A 19,121-nucleotide genomic window follows, 5' to 3' on the forward strand; every position below is an offset into this window, starting at 1 on the left:
GGCTGAGGCCCATCTGCTTCCCAAGGAGGCTGAAAAGCAGCCTGGCTGCAAATGGCTTCACATGCAGAACCTGATTAGCTTTTTTTTATTTCCTGGACTGCACTCCTGGAACCTTGTTCAGCATCCCTGAACGACAGATGGGGCTAATCCCCCTGTTCATTTTCTATATGCTCTGATGTCTGCCTACGTTTACTCTGTTAACTGTCTACCCCTAGAAAACAGACGCATTCCCCCTCTGGCTGCTGCACTCTGCACAGCTGCCTGGGCCAATTGTCACATAAAAAAATGGTGGCACACTAGCCTGGTCATCCAAATATTACAATCAATTTGGCATAGTTGAATGAAATAGTTGAAAACAGTAGTTAGGTTTTAAAGTCTTCAACCTCTTAGAATGACAAACGTACTTGATTTTCTGCTGGGTAAAAAGAAGCAAGTTCGCAGTGTTCAAGACTTCAAACAGGTGTGTGGGGTGGGGATGCCGCACGGAAAGGGTGATACTTACTAGAGTCATGATGCCCAGTCTGTCCACCTCCCTGGCTGGGCTGTGTGGGATCCTCCTTGGGGTGGAGCGACCGCTGCCTGGCGGGGAGGAGCCGGCAAGTGAGGAGGCAGGATACGGGGGAATGGAGCTCATTGATCTAAAACGACCAAGATTGTCTAAACTTCCACTACCAACTCTACTTTCAATCTCCTCCGCTCGCTGCTCTGTGTTTTCCTTTTCTTCTTGTATCAACCTACAATAAAAACAAAAGCAGTCATCCTTCCTTTATTAGCAAACAGATTAATATGTTTGGATGAAAAACAAATCTGCTTATACTCAGTATTAGTATGAGTAAACTCCAAGTTGCTCAAACATTTAACACTTCAGCAAAAATGTTTTGCTTTTAATCTTTTAAAATATACTACATCTTAGGACAACAAAAAGTAAATCCTCCATTGACCCTGGGTAAGCTGGTTCTGATATTCATGCTTGATTTTACTTATTTACACTAAAATTTTGAAAGGGGCTGGCTGGCAACTTTTCCTATGGTTGCAACCAAGCAATGAGATTCTTAAATTTTACAACCCTCATCTCCCCTATTCTTAGAGCGACGCTGTACCTTTACCTATAGATTTCTTCAACTGGAAATCAGGAATTCTAACACAAAGAATTGATCCACAAAGCCATTTAAGAGTTTCCAAATACTTAAATCTCTCTCTTTTTTTTTTTTTAGAGACAGGGTCTGGCTCTGTCACACAGGTTGGAGTGCAGTGGCATTATCATAGCTCACTGTAAACTCAAACTCCCAGGCTCAAGCAATCCTCCAGCCAGCCTCAGCCTCCCAAATAGGAGCGCGCCATCACACCCAGCTAACTCTTTAATTTTTTATAGAGATGAAGTCTCACTATGTTGCCCAGGCTGGTCTCAAACTTCTGGGCTCTAGTGATCTTCCTACTTCGGCCTCCCAAAGTGCTGGGATTACAGGCATGAGCCACTGTGCCTCGCTCAAATACTTAACTCTTTAGACTAAATGCAAATATGAAGTTAATTTTTAAAGTTCAAATTCAAACAAAAATATCACCTGGTGGCATTCTCTACCAGCTTCATCTGAATTTCTGGACTCATGTTAATCGTGCTACATTAATTTTGAATTCAAGATTAATGCTCTTCTATCCTAAAGTGTCGTGGATTACTAAGCAGTGATTTTAACATGTGACTACGCCAATGATAATTATTCTAATATTAAAATACAGAAACCTTGTAGCAGCCCTTCAAATTAGAGTTGTACTTACATACTCTAAGAAAAGTGTTTTTTTGGTCATTATTCACAGAAGAAAATCTGTATCAGTGGATAGAACTTACCATTTATACCACTTTAACTTGCTACATAAAGAAAAATCACTTTTATCTAGCAATACAGTGTAAAAAATAAAAACTAAAGGTATATATTTCCCATAACGATGAGGAAAGACTAGTTTTCTGAGCTCTTCACCAGTTTTAAACCTGGCACCTGAAAAGTCAGTGTACAAGGTGAAAAACGTAGGCAGCGCACGCACGTCTTACTCTGGAGCCTGCGGCTCTCCTTGGCGCTTGTTTTCGCCCTCTCTGCTCCACCTCGTGCCCTCTCTGAGCAGGACGGGCGAACTCCCACCTGCGCTAACTTTACACAAAGTCCCCACAGCGGCCCCGCCCCGACCGCTGTAGGACTCCACGCGTGTGGCTGCTCTGCACTTGGACTCAGGCTGGCTGTGTGGCCACGTCAGGCCTGGGGCCACGAGGCAGACCTCAGGGCACCCCTGGTCACACTGCTGTGCCCCCAGGGGAAGCCAGCATGGGCGGCAGTTACCTAAGGCCTCTTCAAGGCCTCTTCATCCCTACACCTTAGTTTCTATTCCACAGGTGGCCCACTGTTTTACACATTTCCCATTAAAACTGCTAATGAGTTGCTAAAGAAAAAAACCCTTTAAAATATTGATGAGACTAAAAAAATTCACTCACCGTTTGATCACTCATTGTCCTAAGGTGAGCAAATCTTCACCTCATGCTAACTAACCTAGTGAAAGGAAAGTGCAGTGGGAATACACAAACCTGAAAACTTCCACTTTTCTGTGCCAGGCTAGTGCCGTGTGACAGACACCCGATGATGTGGCGCTCTGAAGGGCAGTGCTGGGGGATGCACAGGTAGCAGGTGATGGCCACGTGCTCCCTTCAGAATGCAGAGTCAAGGGCACACTCAGGCTGGCAGGGGGTTCATGGCAGCTTTCCCTCTTACTTCCTCTCTGCCGCCTCTCCTAGCGAGTTGCACTGCTGCCTGGCACTGGCCTGCGGAAGGAACCTGTTGCTTCTCATCCACAGCACGCGTCCGTCAGTCCCTCTCTTCCCCACTCCCCACTGTGCACGTCTCCCCTCTGCACTGGGTCAGGAGGTGGGGCCCACCAGCCCTCCTCCGATGTATGCTGGCTCCTCTGCCCTTCTAGGCGCAGCTCTCAGGAGAGCAGCAGTGGCTGAGCCGGCCCCGGACCCCCTGTCACAGGTGGGCACTGAGCCCCTGCAGTGCTCTACAGAGACAGAACACCTCTCACCTCCTACAACACCCTACACAGAGTACCAGTGCCATGACAGAGTGCCCTGGTCACTTGAATTTTATAATGAAGGGTAATCTTGGAACTTGTTTAAGTAAGTCTGTTACTATGGAACATTTAGAAAATGTTAACAGTATTTGTTCCAGACTTTTCCAAGTAGAACAAGATTGCTCAGAGACGGCATGTTTTATGTGAGTGCTGTGTACGGTCGCACATACCTTATCTCTTTGTTGATGGCGTCCAGCTGCTCCTGAAGCATCATGGCTAACGTCTGTGCATCAGCCTGCCCGCTGGGTGACAACAGATCAACCGAGCTGAGGAGAGTGTCTCTGTCATCCTCACCATCAGACACGTCAACATCACTCTCAAATGCTTGTGCTACGTTTGCCAAGACACTAGCTTGTTGGGCACGTTCCCAATCCTGTTCATTAAGAGTTTGTACCTATAAATAAGAAAACCAAATCTTAGCAGACTGAAAGCAACGTTAGTTATAGGAACTTTTTTTTTTTAAGACAAAGAGTCTCTCTGTCACCCAGGGTAGAGTGCAGTGGCATCATCATAGCTCGCTGCAATCTCAAATTCCTGGGCTTAAATGATCCTCCTGCCTCAGCCTCCCAAGTAGCTGGGACTTTAAGTGCATGCCACCATGCCTGGCTAATTTTTCTATTTTCAGTAGAGACGAGGTCTCACTCTTGCTCAGGTTGGTCTCAAACTCCTGACCTCAAGCATTCCTCCTGTCGTGGCCTCCCAGAGTACTAGGATTATAGATGTGACCCACTGCGCCGGCCAATATTAACATCTTAATGTGTATGTGAGGCATTTCTATGATGGGATTCACAATGGGGAGATGACGGGGTCAGAAATAAAAACTGAAAATCAGCCAGGAAGGGAGAGAGGGAATGAAGAGAAATCTGGCGTTCGATACATCAGTAGGGTGACTCTACTTAACCATTGACTGTACATTTCAAAATAGCCAGAATAATTCAAATGTTCTTAGAATAAAGAAAAGATAAACATTTAGGTGACAGAAATCCCAATTACCCTGATTTGACTACGTGAATTGTATCAATTATCACATGTGCCTGAAAATATGTACATCTAATACGTAATCGGCTAAAAAACACAGGCCGAGTGTGTCTGTGAGTGTGGGTTCTGCTGCAAGGTTATCTTACAGCTCCCCTTGGATATCTATCTAACAGTCCTGGCAGCTTGAACACGGCCAAGGCTGGACTCCAGGTCTCCCCCAAACCTGCAGTCCTCCTCGTCTCAGGAAGCAGACTCCACCCTGCCAGCTGCTGTCTCTGACTGTTCTCCCCGTCTCCAGTCCCTCAGCGGGTCTGGCTGGCTCCATGTAGGACGACGTGCCCAAACGGCTCCTTCCCTTTCCTCCTCAGGCCCTTGCTCATATGTCAGCCTCAGGTGATGTCTCCCTGGCCAACCCACTTGAAATTCTTATTCCCCGCCTTGCTCTACAGCTCAGGGCCCCTGAGTCCCTTCCCTGCTGATTACCATCTGACACAGTGGATGGCTTAAAGATCTGTCCACAAACTCTTTGACACTCCTCCCATAAGAGACGGAGGTGATTCTTGCCCTGCCACTGAGTGTGAGCAGGACTTAGCGATTCATCTGAATGAACAGAATAAAGTGGAAGTAAAGGTGTGCGCTCTCCAAGACTAGGATGTGAACGGCTTGTGGGTTTTCTCCTTGCCCTACCTTAGAATGTGAGCTCTGGGGGAAGCCACCGTCACCCTGGGAGGAAGCAGCCTTGTGGACGGGCCCACATGGTGAGGGATCAAGGACCCCCGTCCACAGCAGAGCTGCCAGCCCGTCGAGCCTTCCTGTGCTGCAACCCTTCAAGACCCTGAGCCAGAGGCACCCTGCCCTGCTGATCTGAAGTCACGGAGCTGTGAACTATGAAACGCTCCTTGTTTTAAGCCACTGAGCTTTGCAGTAATTCATGCCACACCAATAAAAACTAATATGCACATGTTTACTTCATCTGTGTACTGCCTACTGGTCCTCACTGGCGCGTGCGCGCTGGGGTGTTGGTGTGTGAGCCGCAGCCCTAGGTCTGTGATGGGACCTGGCCCAAACCAGCTGCACGATGCATGTGGGTGCTCAAATTACACAGAATCTATCAAATACGTGCTGCTGAAAAGATCAACGTGAGAAGGTACTTCCAAATGCGAAATCTTTTCACTAAATGATGAATGCATGTATTCACTTATTTTAAATTACTACTTCAAATCCATACTAATTAGCATTGTGTTTAACAGTAGACTGTATTATTTCAGAATTTCTTTTCATTTTTTTTTTTAAGCCCTAACTAAAAATAAATTCTCAGCCAGAAAGAGCCAGAAAAAGGAAAACGAGAGGAGGGCAAGAAAGAAAGTGACCCATCAATGGTTTCACTGCAGAGCAGTCTCAGAACCAGGGGGGAAAGTAGGGAACTTTTACGTAAACAGAGATTCCACACGAAGGCCTTGCCTTGGAAGGCTCTTCCCTCAGGGCTGCCAGACGGCCTTTCTGGGGACGCCGCAACACTGCGCTGGTGCTGTAGGAATCTGTGTGCCCGTCTGCCACAGGGAACCTGAAATCTGGGACGCTGCCCAGATGGGGTCGGCTGAAACATGAAAAACAAGAATGGTCGTTATTAGAAGGAAAATAAATTAACTTTCTGACTTCTGGAAAACAGGTTTTCCATAGAAGAAAAGGTCTCCAAGGAGGGCGCCTCTCCCGCTTCCCCCAGTAGCTCCACGCTGGCTGCTCCGGGCCGGGGTTTAGTCTTTCAGCCCCGCCAGGTGGAAAGCTTCGCTGTCCAGGAAAACCAGCGCTGTCCAGGAAAACCAGCGCAGACTGCCACGGCCACGGAGACGAGCCGGGTGGAGTCCAGCTCCCTGGAATGTGAAGACCTGGGATCCCCTGAGATCCTGCTCTGGGTGCAGGTGCCCCGGCCAGCATGTCTGCTCTACTTTCCACAGCTGACGTCCACACGCCACGGCCTCCACCACTCTGCCACTTCTCCACTTAGGCCAAGACCCATGGCATGAGGTCGGCCCGGCACACACACCCTGATCTGTGACGCCATCTAAAGTGTTGCCATGAGGCGCCTGAGAGGCATCCGCTGCAGAAGCCCCTTTCGGCCAGAGCTGGGGCTTCTCTCAACTGGATCTGACGGCTCACTTCAGTGTCTGAATCAAAAACACAGACTTGTGTGCAACTAGATTAGCAGAAAATCAATACCCTTGGCGGAAGAACTGCCTGGAAAGACGAGCGTGGGCTCCAGGCAACTGAGCCAGAGGTGCTGGGGTGAGCCACCGTCCAGTTCCCATCAGCAAAGGCCCAGACAGGAGCCGGGCAGCAGCCGGGGGCAAGTGCTGCCACCACCAGCCATAGGCACGTCACCTGCCACTTCTGTATGTGATGGACTCATTTTCGCTTACTCTAGGAACTCCTAGTTCCCTGTGAAAGAAGGCTGGCTACCTTCGTTTCCAGAAATCCTTAACAGGCAAAGGTCTTGGGAGACAGAGCCCACTAATCTGATGACAGTGAGTTCAACAGAGGACCCCTCGTGTGTCTCCACACGATGTGCCCAACATGCCGACTCACCTGCCTCTGGTTCACGCCCCCGTGATGTGTGTGTAAGACATGGCTTGGGAACTGTTACATGAGTCTGGTTATCGGTGTGTGAGATACCAAGGCCCGGAACTGCCCTTTGCCCCCAGCTTGCCTTTCACCCCGCCTTTCTCTCGTAACTAAGGAAACTGCTCCTTCCTTCTCGGCATTTCTAGCTTAGCTGCTCTGGGTTGTGACACACTCTGGAACCGGATAAAAGCTACACACACACAGTATCATGTGTGTACTCTTGGGTGGCTCGCGCATCCTCTGGAGCCCGCCAAGCTTCCTCATCTGGACACCCTCTCTTGGGCTTACCTTCCTCCAACTCAGCCCTGGCCCACAGCCAGCCATTTCCCTGCCCTCACCTTTCTTTTCCACTCCTCACGTCTCTCGCTGGGTCAGATCACAAAAACAAGATGACTGATGTCACCGTCAGGGCATGTGGGACAAATGCGTGGGGCCTCGCCCCTTCCCAGGCCCCATGCCACCCCGCACACTCGCTCCTCTCCACCCTCACAGCCTCCTGCTGTGAAACCTCCAGGTCTGCCTCCCTGAAAGAAACCCTGTCCTCCTCACCCAGCCTCTCCTGCCTCCGCTCTTCACACCCACATGGCCACTTGAGACCCACTGCGACTCCAACAGCCCTCCTGCCTCCATGGGGCTTCTAGAGCAACATTCCTCTCTCTCCCTGGACCTTTGGCTGGCACACATGGGCAAGCCTTCTCCACCTTAAAATGCCCCCTTAACTTTGCTACCCTCTGGTTGTGGCAACAGGTGTCTCCTTCCCTTCCTTGCCGAAGCCCTTCACTCAGGACGGTGACGCGCACTGAGTCCGCTTCCTCTTCATCTACCGCCCACACTGTTTTTTAGACACACATCTTAGTGACTCCGTCTCTGCCACACGAATGACACTAGCCTTTCAGCATCAAGGATCTTCATCTCCAAATCCAGCGACTTTTCTCTGGCCTCACCATCCTCAACATTTCCCCTGTGAGGATATAAACTCCTCCTGGAAGTTCCCCCTCCACTGGCTTCAGAGACAGTAAGAGTTCCTGACTCTGACTCTCTGTAATTCTGTCTTCGCTGATTTCCATTCTTGCTTTCCAGGACTAGGTTGAGTGAGGGAGGGCCACAAGATACGCTAGACCTTCACAATACCATAAATTTGCAAATGCAGAAATGGGTATATAGGCTCCAAGCTTCTCCTAAATCATGTTTCAAGCAGGAGCCTGGTTCCTATAGACTAATGTCACCAGCTCACCATTTCAATCACGTTTGTGAGTTAACTCTCACTTGATGACCATCTTCTACAAAGAAACAAAAGAAGAATTTTAATACCTTAATTAGAATAGTCGACTGCCCCTGTAACAATGAGTAGGAAAAAAATAAGAATGCTGGCAGTCCATATACTGGGCTATTTGCTAGAAGCATTACAAGCCAGGTGGTTCACGCCTACATCAGCCAACTCAAAGTCACATTTCAACAGACTTAAATCAATACATAAATTAAATTTTTTTAAAAAGCCAGGTATGGTGGCATGTGCCTGTAGTCCCAGCTACTAGGGAGCTTTGCTAAGGCAGGGGGATCGCTTGAGCCCAGGAGTCTGAGGCCAGCCTGAGCAACACAGTGAGACCCCATTTTTAAAAAAATAAAATCAAATCACATGCCATGAACCTTCAGTGTCTCTTAAAAAATACCAAAAACTCCGAACAGTGTACTAAATGCATGAATGCCAAAGTGTTTCTCAAACTCCAGCTGCGCAGCTCCTCCCTGAGCACTCTGACCTACGGGTGCAGACACTCTCCCATGAATGCCAGCCTTGCATCTCTCATTTTGGAATCTGTCCTCCTGTCCCTGTATCATCCGGGTCATACTCCACTGGGTACCTAAATTAATGTATCCCAATATTGACTGATCATTTCCCACCTTCCAAACCTCCTCCTGTGTTTCTGAGTTTTGCCAATGATGTCTCCCCTAGGGACCAAGCTCTAACCCTTGGAATATTTCACTCTTCCTTCTTGCCTGCTGCTAAGCTATAAGCTCCTTGAGGTCAGACCATGGACAACATCCAGCTATACTGCCCACATGGCCAAGAGCAGACCCTTGCAGACACACAACTGGTGCGAAAAACATAGTTGTTAGTTGGTTAACATCATACCCATGATGAAGTGAAGCACCTCTTAGTCTCATCTGGTCTAGTTCAGCCCTCAACGCTTCAATGTTTAGGACAAGCTGATCCTACAAAACAGGAAAAGACTTACATTATAGCTCTTTTAGGTTTTAAAATGATTTGCTTCAAATGTGCTCAGATGTTGAACATAACTGTAACAGGTTAAACCAGCAGTTTAAATACCAAACACTTTAATTCTGAGAAAATTTTCTCTAAGAGTTCTGTGGTAAACATCAACCGAGACTACCAAATTAACTTTGTAAACCTTAATGAAGAAAAACCTGTGTCTTAGTCACAGAAAAGTTTAGAGGAGGACAAACACCAAACCATTAACGATTTTTAATGCTGCGGAGAGAAACAACTCTTTTGGAGAGAGTGGGAACGATATTCACTTTGCACTGTACGTCTGTGTTGTTTTTAACGGTCTCCTGCCAAGCATGCATTCATTGCTGTGCCACCTGCGTATCTGATCTCACCTCGAGACCTGTGCTGTCCAAGACAGCCGCCGCTGGCCGCACGTGGCTAGGGAGCCCCTGAAATGGGCGAGCCCAAACTGCAGTGTGCCGTGATATGAGCTACACAGTGCGTTCCACAGACTGCACGTGAAAAAGGAATGTGAAGTGGCTCATTGTTGCTTTCCATTAACACATTATGAAATGATAATTTTGGATATATTGGGTTAAATAAAATTAATTGTACCTATTTATTACTTTTTCTAATGTGGCTACTAGAAAATTGAAAATCATGTATTTAGTTCACATTGTATTTCTCTTGGACAGCACTGCTATGGATGAAAGGTTTACTCTAATATTTTAGTTTCAAATAAGCCCAGAAAGGACTCAGAATTCTGAACCATACACATTGCCAGACTCAAAATACACCTAAACACAAAGGCATTCCATGTGCAAATCTAGGAGTGCTGTGAATCTTACGGCAGTGGACTACGAGAGCCATACGGAAAGCTTTTCTCAACTTCTGCGAAGCATCTGCAGTAACTATAATTATAACAAGCTCAGTTCAATTGAGCTCTGAATAGCTTCTAAATGAATTGGAGAAGACTTTTTAAGTACCTTATCATGTTGTGTTTCTTCTAATTGCTTTTTTGCATTTTCAACTTCTCGTAAGAGAGAATTCTGAAAAAAACAAGACAGTTCTTTAGTGTTTGTTTAAAATGTTGCCATACATAGCCTGGCTATATTCATTTATAAAACAAAGTGCCACAGAAAGGGAATGGATCAGAGGAGCGCACTAATGAGCTGTGTCATGGTCCCACGGAGTCAAGTGCTAACGGTGTGGCCAGGACCACTTCTAATCATTTCTCTTATTCATATAAAACTTACTCCTTCACCGACCCTATTTTCTAAATGTAGGTATGTCAGGTTCATGGTATAAGTTTATTTTAATCAGTTAAACTGGTCTATGTTACTAGATTTTACAATTCACTGGTCACTTGGGAAACCTAAAGTTAAGTTTCAAATGTATAATTAAAATCAAAGACAAAAATATTGCTACCTTAAGGCTGATCCACTGACCAAGGAACTGAGCGAGCTCTACGTGTTCTCTAACTCCATAGTCAGTTTTGTGAAACATAATGTGTCATATGATGAGTAGTAATCATCAGGCTCTCTCAAATGAGCACGACCTCAAACCTAAGAGCCAATTTCCGGAAGTTTCTGAGCCTCCTCTCTAGGGACACAGGTGCAGTTAGGACAGGCTGAATCAAATCTGAATCCAACTGCAGCCCATTAGAACTTCTCGGACACAGATTCTAGGACATCCTTTCACTCTGGTGACAGCTAACACACCTCTGTGATAGGAGCAGTCAGTCAGACCGGGCGTAGACGTTTTCCAAACCAAACCAGAAAGAAAGGCGGTGGGGGTTGGAATGCAAGAATGTTTGGTTTCAGGTGATCAAATCTTTCTATTATACCACACTCCTTAGTGTTCTGCTTATAAATGAGACAGAAATTAACCTCCAAAGCAAGAGCAACGAAGGGGAGAGCAGTGAGCCAAAAAAAAGAAAAAGAAGGATTCTAGCGTAGGGGTTGGCAAACTAGGACCTGCCAGCCAAATCCAGCCCACTGCCTATTTCTATAAATAAAATTTTGTTGTAACAGTCACACCCATGCACTCATATGTGTATGCTTACATTTGTGCTAATTGTTGATTAGCACACAATTATTTAATTACTCATAACTACTAAAAGTCTAATATATCTGGTCCTTTATAGATCCCATTTATCTCCTCCTGCCCTAGAGAATAAGAATGATACACAATTTTCCACACATGCAAATGAGGCAAGGACATAGCAAACAGGAAGTTAACTCAGGGACTGGATAATGGTCTGTACTTATTCCACCCTAAAGAATAATTCCCATTTTCTGTCATGGTTGCTAACCACCGTCATGCGTCATTCCTCAGAAGAGGCGCGATCTCTTCGTGAAGGGTGGGGGCCTGCAGGGTGGCCGGGCTCTCTGCCGTACCTTGTCCTCCAGAGCAGCCATCCTCTCCTTCAGGTGGAGCTGAAGCCGCTCATTAGATTCGGAAAGAAGCTTGTCGACAGTGTCTGATAAACGTTTATTATGTTCTTCATTCATTTTTTCTCTCTGCCTTGCCTAAAACAGGAGAATCAGAGACTTAGAAACTTCAAAGAAACATTCGACCATTCTTGTAGAAGCACAAGGATTGAGGGGCTGGGCCAAGGGAAACCCACAGGTACTGTCGCCCTGGATGCCCGTCCCCCCGCCATCCTCAGTGGCCTTCCGTGCCATGCTCTGGGGAGACACCGCCAAAGTCTTGGACAGATCCGTAACTAAAAGGTCCCGTTGCTTCTGGGGAACAAAGTATTCCTGGGGCCTCGGGAATGTCACCAGTCACTATCAACCGTCAGATGGACTTAGGGAGCAGATTTACACCCAGGAACCAGCTTGTTAAGGTACTAGTAGAGGAATTTCCCCTTGTGTAAATAAAAGCTTCGGTCTGGATTTATGGGGAAAAAATTAAATTTAATTTATTAGGTTATTAAGTATGAAATGTTCCATTTTCTTAAGTACTAAGTTTGACAGTTGATATCTCTGACATTTCACTTTGACACTTCTTGTTTTATTTTTATTGTGAAGGTACATCCTCAGTCTTTCAAACACACGGTTTGCCTGTGATTGTCTTTCAAATTTTTTTAGAGTGATTTTTGTGAAACTGTGGATAAGTCAAAAATTAGTGTAGTCTTTGAATATAAGTTCCATCATGGAACCAAGGTAGAGCAGATAGCTCGAAATATCAACGAAGTGTTTGGGAAGGATGTGGCTAATGAAAACACAGTATATGTTGATGGTTTAAGAAGTTCCATTCTGGTGATTTTAATCTTGAAAATGAGCCATGTGGGTGACCTGAGAACAGGTGGATAATGATGAGCTGAAACTTGTAGCGGAAGTGAATCCACTCAACCTACGTGTGAATTAGCAGCAAGATTCGACATTACTATTCCAACAATATTGGACCATTTGAAACAAATCAGCAAGGTAAAGAAGCTGGATAGATGGGTACCACATGAATTAAAAAAGCATCAGAAGAGAAACTGTCTTGAAGCTTGCCTTTCTTTGCCATCACAACATGAAGGCGAACCATTTCTACTCCATATTGTGATGCGTGATGAAAAATGGATTCTTTTTGACAATTGCCAGCAGTGGGTACAATAGTTGGATAAAGATGAAGTGCTGAAACGCAGTCCAAAACTGAAAATTCATCAAAAAGCTAATGGTGTCTGTTTGGTGGTCCAGCACTGGTATTATCCACCACATCTTCATGAAACCTGGTCAATCGATTACAGCAGATGTCTACTGCAACCAAGTGGACAAAATGATGAGGATGCTTGTGATTAAACAACTGAGACTGGTCAACACAGAAAGGCTAATCTTCTTGCAAGACAACGCTCGACCACATGTTGCACAAACAACATTGCTCAAACTACAGAAGCTGGACTTGGAAACCCTCTGTCATACACCATATTCACCCAGACCTTGCACCAACTGACTACCACTTCTTCCAGGCTTTAGACTACTTCTTGCAAGGAAAAATATTCAATTCTTTAAGCTGTAGGAAATGCCTTTCTCAACTGCATTGCCACCTGCTCTGCAGGCTTCTTCAATGCTAGCATAAACAAGCTACCATTAAGATGGCAAAACTGTGTCGACAGTTTAGGCACACACTTTGATTACTTATACTGCTTCTTGTTTGAGACATAAACTTTTGATTCGAAATCGGACATTTCATATTTAATGACCTAATACAAAGCAAAAGGTAAAAAAATCTGTTTTGTTTTGTGACATGGTCTCACTTTGTAACCTAGGCTAGAGTGCAGAGGTATCCTAATAGCTCACTGCAACCTCAAATTCTTGGGCTCAAGTGATCCTCCAGTCTCCCAAGTAGCTGAGACTATAGGTGCATGCCACAATGCCTGGCTAATTTTTCTATTTTTTTGTTGAGACAGGGTCTCGCCCTTGCTCATGCTGGTTTCAAACTCCTGGCCTAAAGCAATCCTCCCACCTCAGCCTCCCAGAGTGTTAGGATTACAGGTGTGAGCCACCACACCCAGCCAAAAAATTTGCTTTAAAAAAAAATCAGTCAATTTAAGAAGACGCTCACATATTTTTCTTTATACACCTACACTGCTTGAATTTCTTATAATGGAAATTTATATTCAAAAATTACAAATAGGCCGGGCGTGGTGGCTCACGCCTGTAATCCTAGCTCTCTGGGAGGTCGAGGCGGGCGGATTGTTTGAGCTCAGGAGTTCGAGACCAGCCTGAGCAAGAGCAAGACCCCGTCTCTACTAAAAATAGAAAGAAATTAATTGGACAACCAAAAATATATAGAAAAAATTAGCCGGGCATGGTGGCGCATGCCTGTAGTCCCAGCTACTCAGGAGGCTGAGGCAGGAGGATCGCTGAGCCCAGGAGTTTGAGGTTGCTGTGAGCTAGGATGACGCCATGGCACTCTAGCCCGGGCAACACAGTGAGACTCTGTCTCAAAAAAAAAAAAAAAAAAAATTACAAATAATTACCTTAAGTAATTTTCAAAATGTGATAACAAAATTGACAAGTCTGTTTTCTAAAACCATAATCAACTGAAAAACTTTGTTTCTACCCCATATCCTGAATGAACACAAATGACAGGTAGAAGGGGACAGGAAGCATTAGCAGGCAGCACCATCCAGGGGCACCTTTGTGCCCTCTTTATCCAAGCCGCTCTGCGGTGCTCAGGAGGCTCCTCCCAGGGAGACGGTGACAGGGGCTACGCGTGCACTCGAGTCACAGTGCCAGGTAGGCGGGCCGGATCCACAAGGACTCAACAAGAGCCTCAGCAGTGTGTCCAGCCCCAGCGCATTCAGTTTCCTCACTGGTAAGATGTGGGCAGCAGCCTCTCCCCTTTCTCATAAGGTCGTTGTAAGGATTAAATATGAGGCACTCAGAATATACCTGAGCAACTAACATTATCTAAAAGTGTCCAATACCTCATGCAAGATACAGAGTATCTCATAATCCTTCTTTAGAAAATTACGCTAATTTTCTGTCACCATTTGTGTATTTTAAATGCAAATTAGCTTAAAGTTTACTTTTAATTGCCTTAATTATAAACACCCCAATCATAACACTTGTCCTTCATAAGTCCATAAACCAGTTGTGACAGTCATGAAGTATGTAAATGTAACTCTCTGCTTACAGGGTGAGAGTGTGTGTCTGTGTGGTGGGGTGTCTCTGCATGTGGGGAGGGAAGGGGGACTGCCTAGTACGCAACCCATCCTGGGAGTCAGAATCTTCCTGGAAGCTTGTTTGATTCTCTGCAGTACGTGGCCAAGAATACAGGTTTCTGTGGAAAACAGAATCTAACGGCCTTAGTGTCATAAAGCTGGCTGACCCAGGGGTACGGGAGTTCTACAATTAGACGCTCCATGCTTCCTCCATCCACCCACTTGTTAAAGAGAAAGCCACCCCAAAATACCAGGCCTGGCGCCAGCTGGCTCCAAAACTGTTCTCACTGTATCTGTTTCTTGGATGTTCCATACTGACATCTGCCCAACTCTTCCAGGGAAAACTCTCCTAGGGTTCAACTGACAGGGCCCTCCAATGCCATGCTTTCTTAATGCTCTTTTCATTGCAGCTCAATTACGGAGTTCCTCTTGCTCAGAAATAATCACTGTTTGGATTATTTTATTTTGGGATAGAGGTCAGGGCTCTGCCCTGGACTAGCAAGCAGACTAGTCATCTAGGACAATGGGCTTTCCTCTGCGTTTCAAGGGGGGGTTCCCCAGTTGAGCAAAACAGGTTTGTTTTAGCAGGAACCATGAGGTCCCACTGGGATCTAGAGCAGTTCCCCTGATAGGCTATTAGATGAACAAGAAGCCTTCCTGGACACGGAGATCCCATCTGCTCCCTGCAGTACTGCTTATGATCACAGATTTCTTCTGCTGCTACCAATACTGACAAAAAGCTGCCGATATGTGAGATGTACATATCAGAGGACAACTTACAGATGAGGCCACAAAATAAGTGCACAGGACAAGAATCAAGCTGCAGAGCCAGTGTCTCAGCTGGGGGCGGAGGCAGCAGAGGAGGGAGAAGTGGAAGACAGGCCGCGACCTCCCCTGAGCCACGCCCTCAGAGCACCCAGGCTCCGTGCTCCCAGCCCTTCTGGCTGAATACACACCCGCTGCAGTTCTTGGTTCTTTTCCTCTAATTGCGCTTCCATCTGTCGTAACCTTTCTTCAATGTTGCCGTGTCTCTCCTCGGCCTGTCAGCAAAAAAGAAAAAAAAGAAAAAAACCAAAAAAACCATAAGCTGACCTGGTACTCACACTTCATGAACAACATGCTGTATACTACTGCAGCAGCAACAAGCATAACATGCTCTGCGTGGACTGTTTCCAATCACAGTAAATGGAAAGCATCTGCTACCATCTATCGACACATCCTATGTGGCTTCGCATGCTCAGCCCTCTTGAGTTGGTGCTTCTGAAGCATGGCTGGTGCTGGCCACTGGTTCGGTGCTGTTCCCCCACCCCCATGCCCGGATTCCACGGATTCATGACTTTCCCCATCCTCAGATTGCTTCTGGTTAGTCAGCATGGAAAGCAGAAAGCAGCAAGCACAAGTAAGGAGCAATGTACAAATTCTACCTTCCTAAGCTTGGAAGTAAGTTCGAACAGTTTAGCTTCCTTAGCAGCAGAGCTCCCAGAAGACAAAAGGTCAGACTACAAAGCCGACAAGGGACAAGAAAGATAACAGGGGAGAAAAGAAACCGAGACTTTAAAAGCAGATCACGGAGAGGGAGGAAAGGTTCTGTTACAGCCGTTGGCAACAAACTTGCTCGAAGGAACAGGTCTGTGGGCCCTGGATACCATCTGACCGGCCCAACATTCCCCGTCACCAGCCAGACACAGGGTCACGGTCCAGCACCTTCTCACTGTCCCTCCCAGAGGCTTGAGAAGCTGCAGCCAGGACTGCTGACGGGTGCTGACAAGGGCCTCAGCCTGTGCTGCTCCCTGTGCCCGGCCGACGCCCCCCAGCACTGCAGTGCGAAGCCTGCCCTGTGCCCGGGAGGCTGCTGGTTTGCTCCCAGAGCCTCCCCTGCGGGTTGCCGCATCCGCATCCGAGTACCTATCACATTGTCTGACACGGCCTCTACCTGCCTTCTTCCCATGTGCCTGGTGAGAACTTGGGAGGGCAGGGACTGTGTCCTAAACACGCATACCCAGTAGTGGAACAAATGACCCAATATTACTTAAAATCATATTTTTAAGTAATTTTCAAAACAAAACTACCTCATCTGTTTATTACAAATTTATTTTAATTATCATTTCCTATTTGAGAAAAACTGTCCTTCTTTTACATGAAGCTTCTAGCCTATGTTTTCAGATGGTGACTAAAACGACTCTAAGAAGCAGTAACTCCTAGATCACGCAGACGGTGGACAAACAGCACACACCTGACAAACTGCAGGGAGACCGAGGGGTAACAGAAAGGAAGGATCATGTCTGACACTGAGAAAGCATCCCAATCTCAGAAAACAGCCCTCAAAACAAAGGCGAGCTGCTCCAAGGGTTTAGGTGCACTGAGTAACAGTGGTCAGGCACAGGAACCAATCACAATCACGATCCTGCCATCTGACCCAGAACCAAGCCCACGACACCACCTTGGACAGGGCCGCCACCCTCTGGGCCAGCTCGGCCTCCACCTCGGGGAGCGTCTCGGCTTTCCTCAGAGTCTGCTGCAGCTTCTGCTCCGCCAATTCCAGGCGTTCTTGTAACTGGCGGTTTTTATCTTCGGTCTATGAAATGAGAGCAAAGTATCGAAATGTAGCAAATCTAGACATAACTGTTTCTCACAGATTGAAACAAACTGAATGCAGACATGGACTAAGTTCAATGAGGGCATCACTCCAGTGCTGGTAGCTGCCTCCAGGTGAGGCTTTTCTGGCTGCCAGGAGTACACGCCCATCTTCTAGAGCTTTATTCCAAAGAGCAAAACATCTCTTGCCAAAGTATTTGCTTTTCTTAAATATCTTCAAAGAAGCTTTAACAAAAAAATCAAATAAAGGTTCCTATACACTAAGGAAAACTAGTTTTCTGTAGAAGCTGCTCATTCTGTTTTCTTCTTTTAAGAGACAGGATCTTGCTCTACTGCCCTGGCTGGAGTGCAGTGGCATGATCATACCTCACTGTAACCTCAAACTCCTGGGCTCGAGTGATCCTCCTGCCTCAGTCTCCCAAGCAGCTGGGACAAGGGGTGCCCAACACAACACCCAGCTAATTTTTAAATTTTTTGTAGAAACGGGGTCTCACTATATTGCCCAAGGCTGGTCTTGAACTCCTGGCCTCAAGCAATACTCCCCCTTTGACCTCCCCAAGTGCTGGGATTACAGGAGTGAGCCACCATGCTTAGCCAGTTTGCTCATTGTTACTGACAAGTTTAAGGTAAGAAGAATTTAGTACTAGGCCTTGTTAAAAAATAATCTCAGGAAAGGCAAACCCATACCAAGATTAGGAAAAAGAAAAAAAAATAATAATGAGACCCATATTTGAAAGTAACACTGCTTATAGCAGACTGCCATGGGCATGTGAAAGAAAATATGGCTTTCATCTCCTTTTTCATATAGATCTTCCAAGAGTATGCCTAACGAAATGTTAGTCAAGTTATTTTTTAAGTGTATAATTATTCTTTTAAAATAAACCCTCTTACACTAAAAAATTTCAATGTAGAAAATTTAACAAAAGATTTTAAAGCTGGGTGTAATGGTGTGTGCCTGTAGTCCCAGCTACTTGGGAGGCTGAAGCAAGAGGATCTCTTGAGCCCAGGAATTTGAGGCCAGCCTGGGCAAAATAGTGAGACCCTGTCGCTTAAAATGATAATTTAAAAAAAGACTAAAAAAAAAAAATCTAGGGCTGAGCGTGGTGGCTCACACCTGTAATCCTAGTACTTTGGGGAGGCTGTGGAGGATCACTTAAGGAGTTCGAGACCAATGTGGGCAACGTATCAAGACCCCATATCTGTAAAAATTTTAAAAAAATCAATCGGGTTTGATGACGCATGTCTGTAGCCCTAACTACTCAGGGGGCTGAGGCAGGCGGATCCTTTGAGCCCGGGAGTTGAGGCTGCAGTGAGCTATGATCAGGCCACTGTACCCTAGCCTAGGCAATAGAGTGAGACTCTGTCTCTTAAAAAAAAAAAAAAAAAAATCTAAAAACCATCTCTAAGTCCAGGTTCCTAAGAGTTTACCATTTGTTTACATGCAGCTTTCCTCTTTTTCTGTGTGCATTTATCTCCATGCATGCAGATAACACCTTATGCTTTAAGACCCTCAAAAAATATGGCCAGGCAAGTGGCTCACACCTATAATCCTAGCACTCTGGGAGGCTGAAGTGTGAGGACTGCTTGAGCTTAGGAGTTCGAGACCAGCCTGACCAAGAGCAAGATCTGTCTCTACTAAAAACAGAAAAAATTAGCCGGGTGTGAGGGTGCAGCATCTGTAGTCTCAGCCACATCGGAGGCTGAGGCACGAGGGTTGCCTGAGCCCAGGAGTTTGAGGTTGTAGTGAGCTATGAGGAGGCCACTGAACTCTAACCAAGGTGACAGAGCAAGACTGTCTCAAAAAAAAACCCTCAAAAAATATACCACACTGTATGTACTATTAATATTTTAGAATCTGCATTTCATGAATTACATGAATTATACACAAAAGTGTACCAAATACACTTTATAAAATATCACTTTATTTTC

The 19,121-nt window shown here is 46.0% G+C and overlaps 1 protein-coding gene across 1 annotated transcript in view; it reads right to left on the reverse strand.

Moving 5' to 3' along the window:
• The window catches only part of PPFIA1 (protein tyrosine phosphatase, receptor type, f polypeptide (PTPRF), interacting protein (liprin), alpha 1), a 97,417-nt gene that overhangs the window by 30,531 nt on the left and 47,765 nt on the right, over nt 1-19,121 (reverse strand). Inside the window, exons 8-15 of the mRNA XM_012664801.1 lie at nt 17,038-17,172; nt 15,554-15,637; nt 11,335-11,466; nt 9,922-9,984; nt 8,840-8,919; nt 5,551-5,686; nt 3,282-3,505; nt 503-734 (exon numbers count right to left, since the gene is read on the reverse strand). Of these exons, the coding sequence (XP_012520255.1) occupies nt 503-734; nt 3,282-3,505; nt 5,551-5,686; nt 8,840-8,919; nt 9,922-9,984; nt 11,335-11,466; nt 15,554-15,637; nt 17,038-17,172 (1,086 nt within the window). The remainder of the gene's footprint in view (nt 1-502; nt 735-3,281; nt 3,506-5,550; nt 5,687-8,839; nt 8,920-9,921; nt 9,985-11,334; nt 11,467-15,553; nt 15,638-17,037; nt 17,173-19,121) is intronic.

This window comes from Propithecus coquereli, unplaced genomic scaffold, assembly GCF_000956105.1.
Source record: "Propithecus coquereli isolate 6110/MARCELLA unplaced genomic scaffold, Pcoq_1.0 Scaffold120, whole genome shotgun sequence".
Lineage (NCBI taxonomy): Eukaryota > Metazoa > Chordata > Mammalia > Primates > Indriidae > Propithecus > Propithecus coquereli.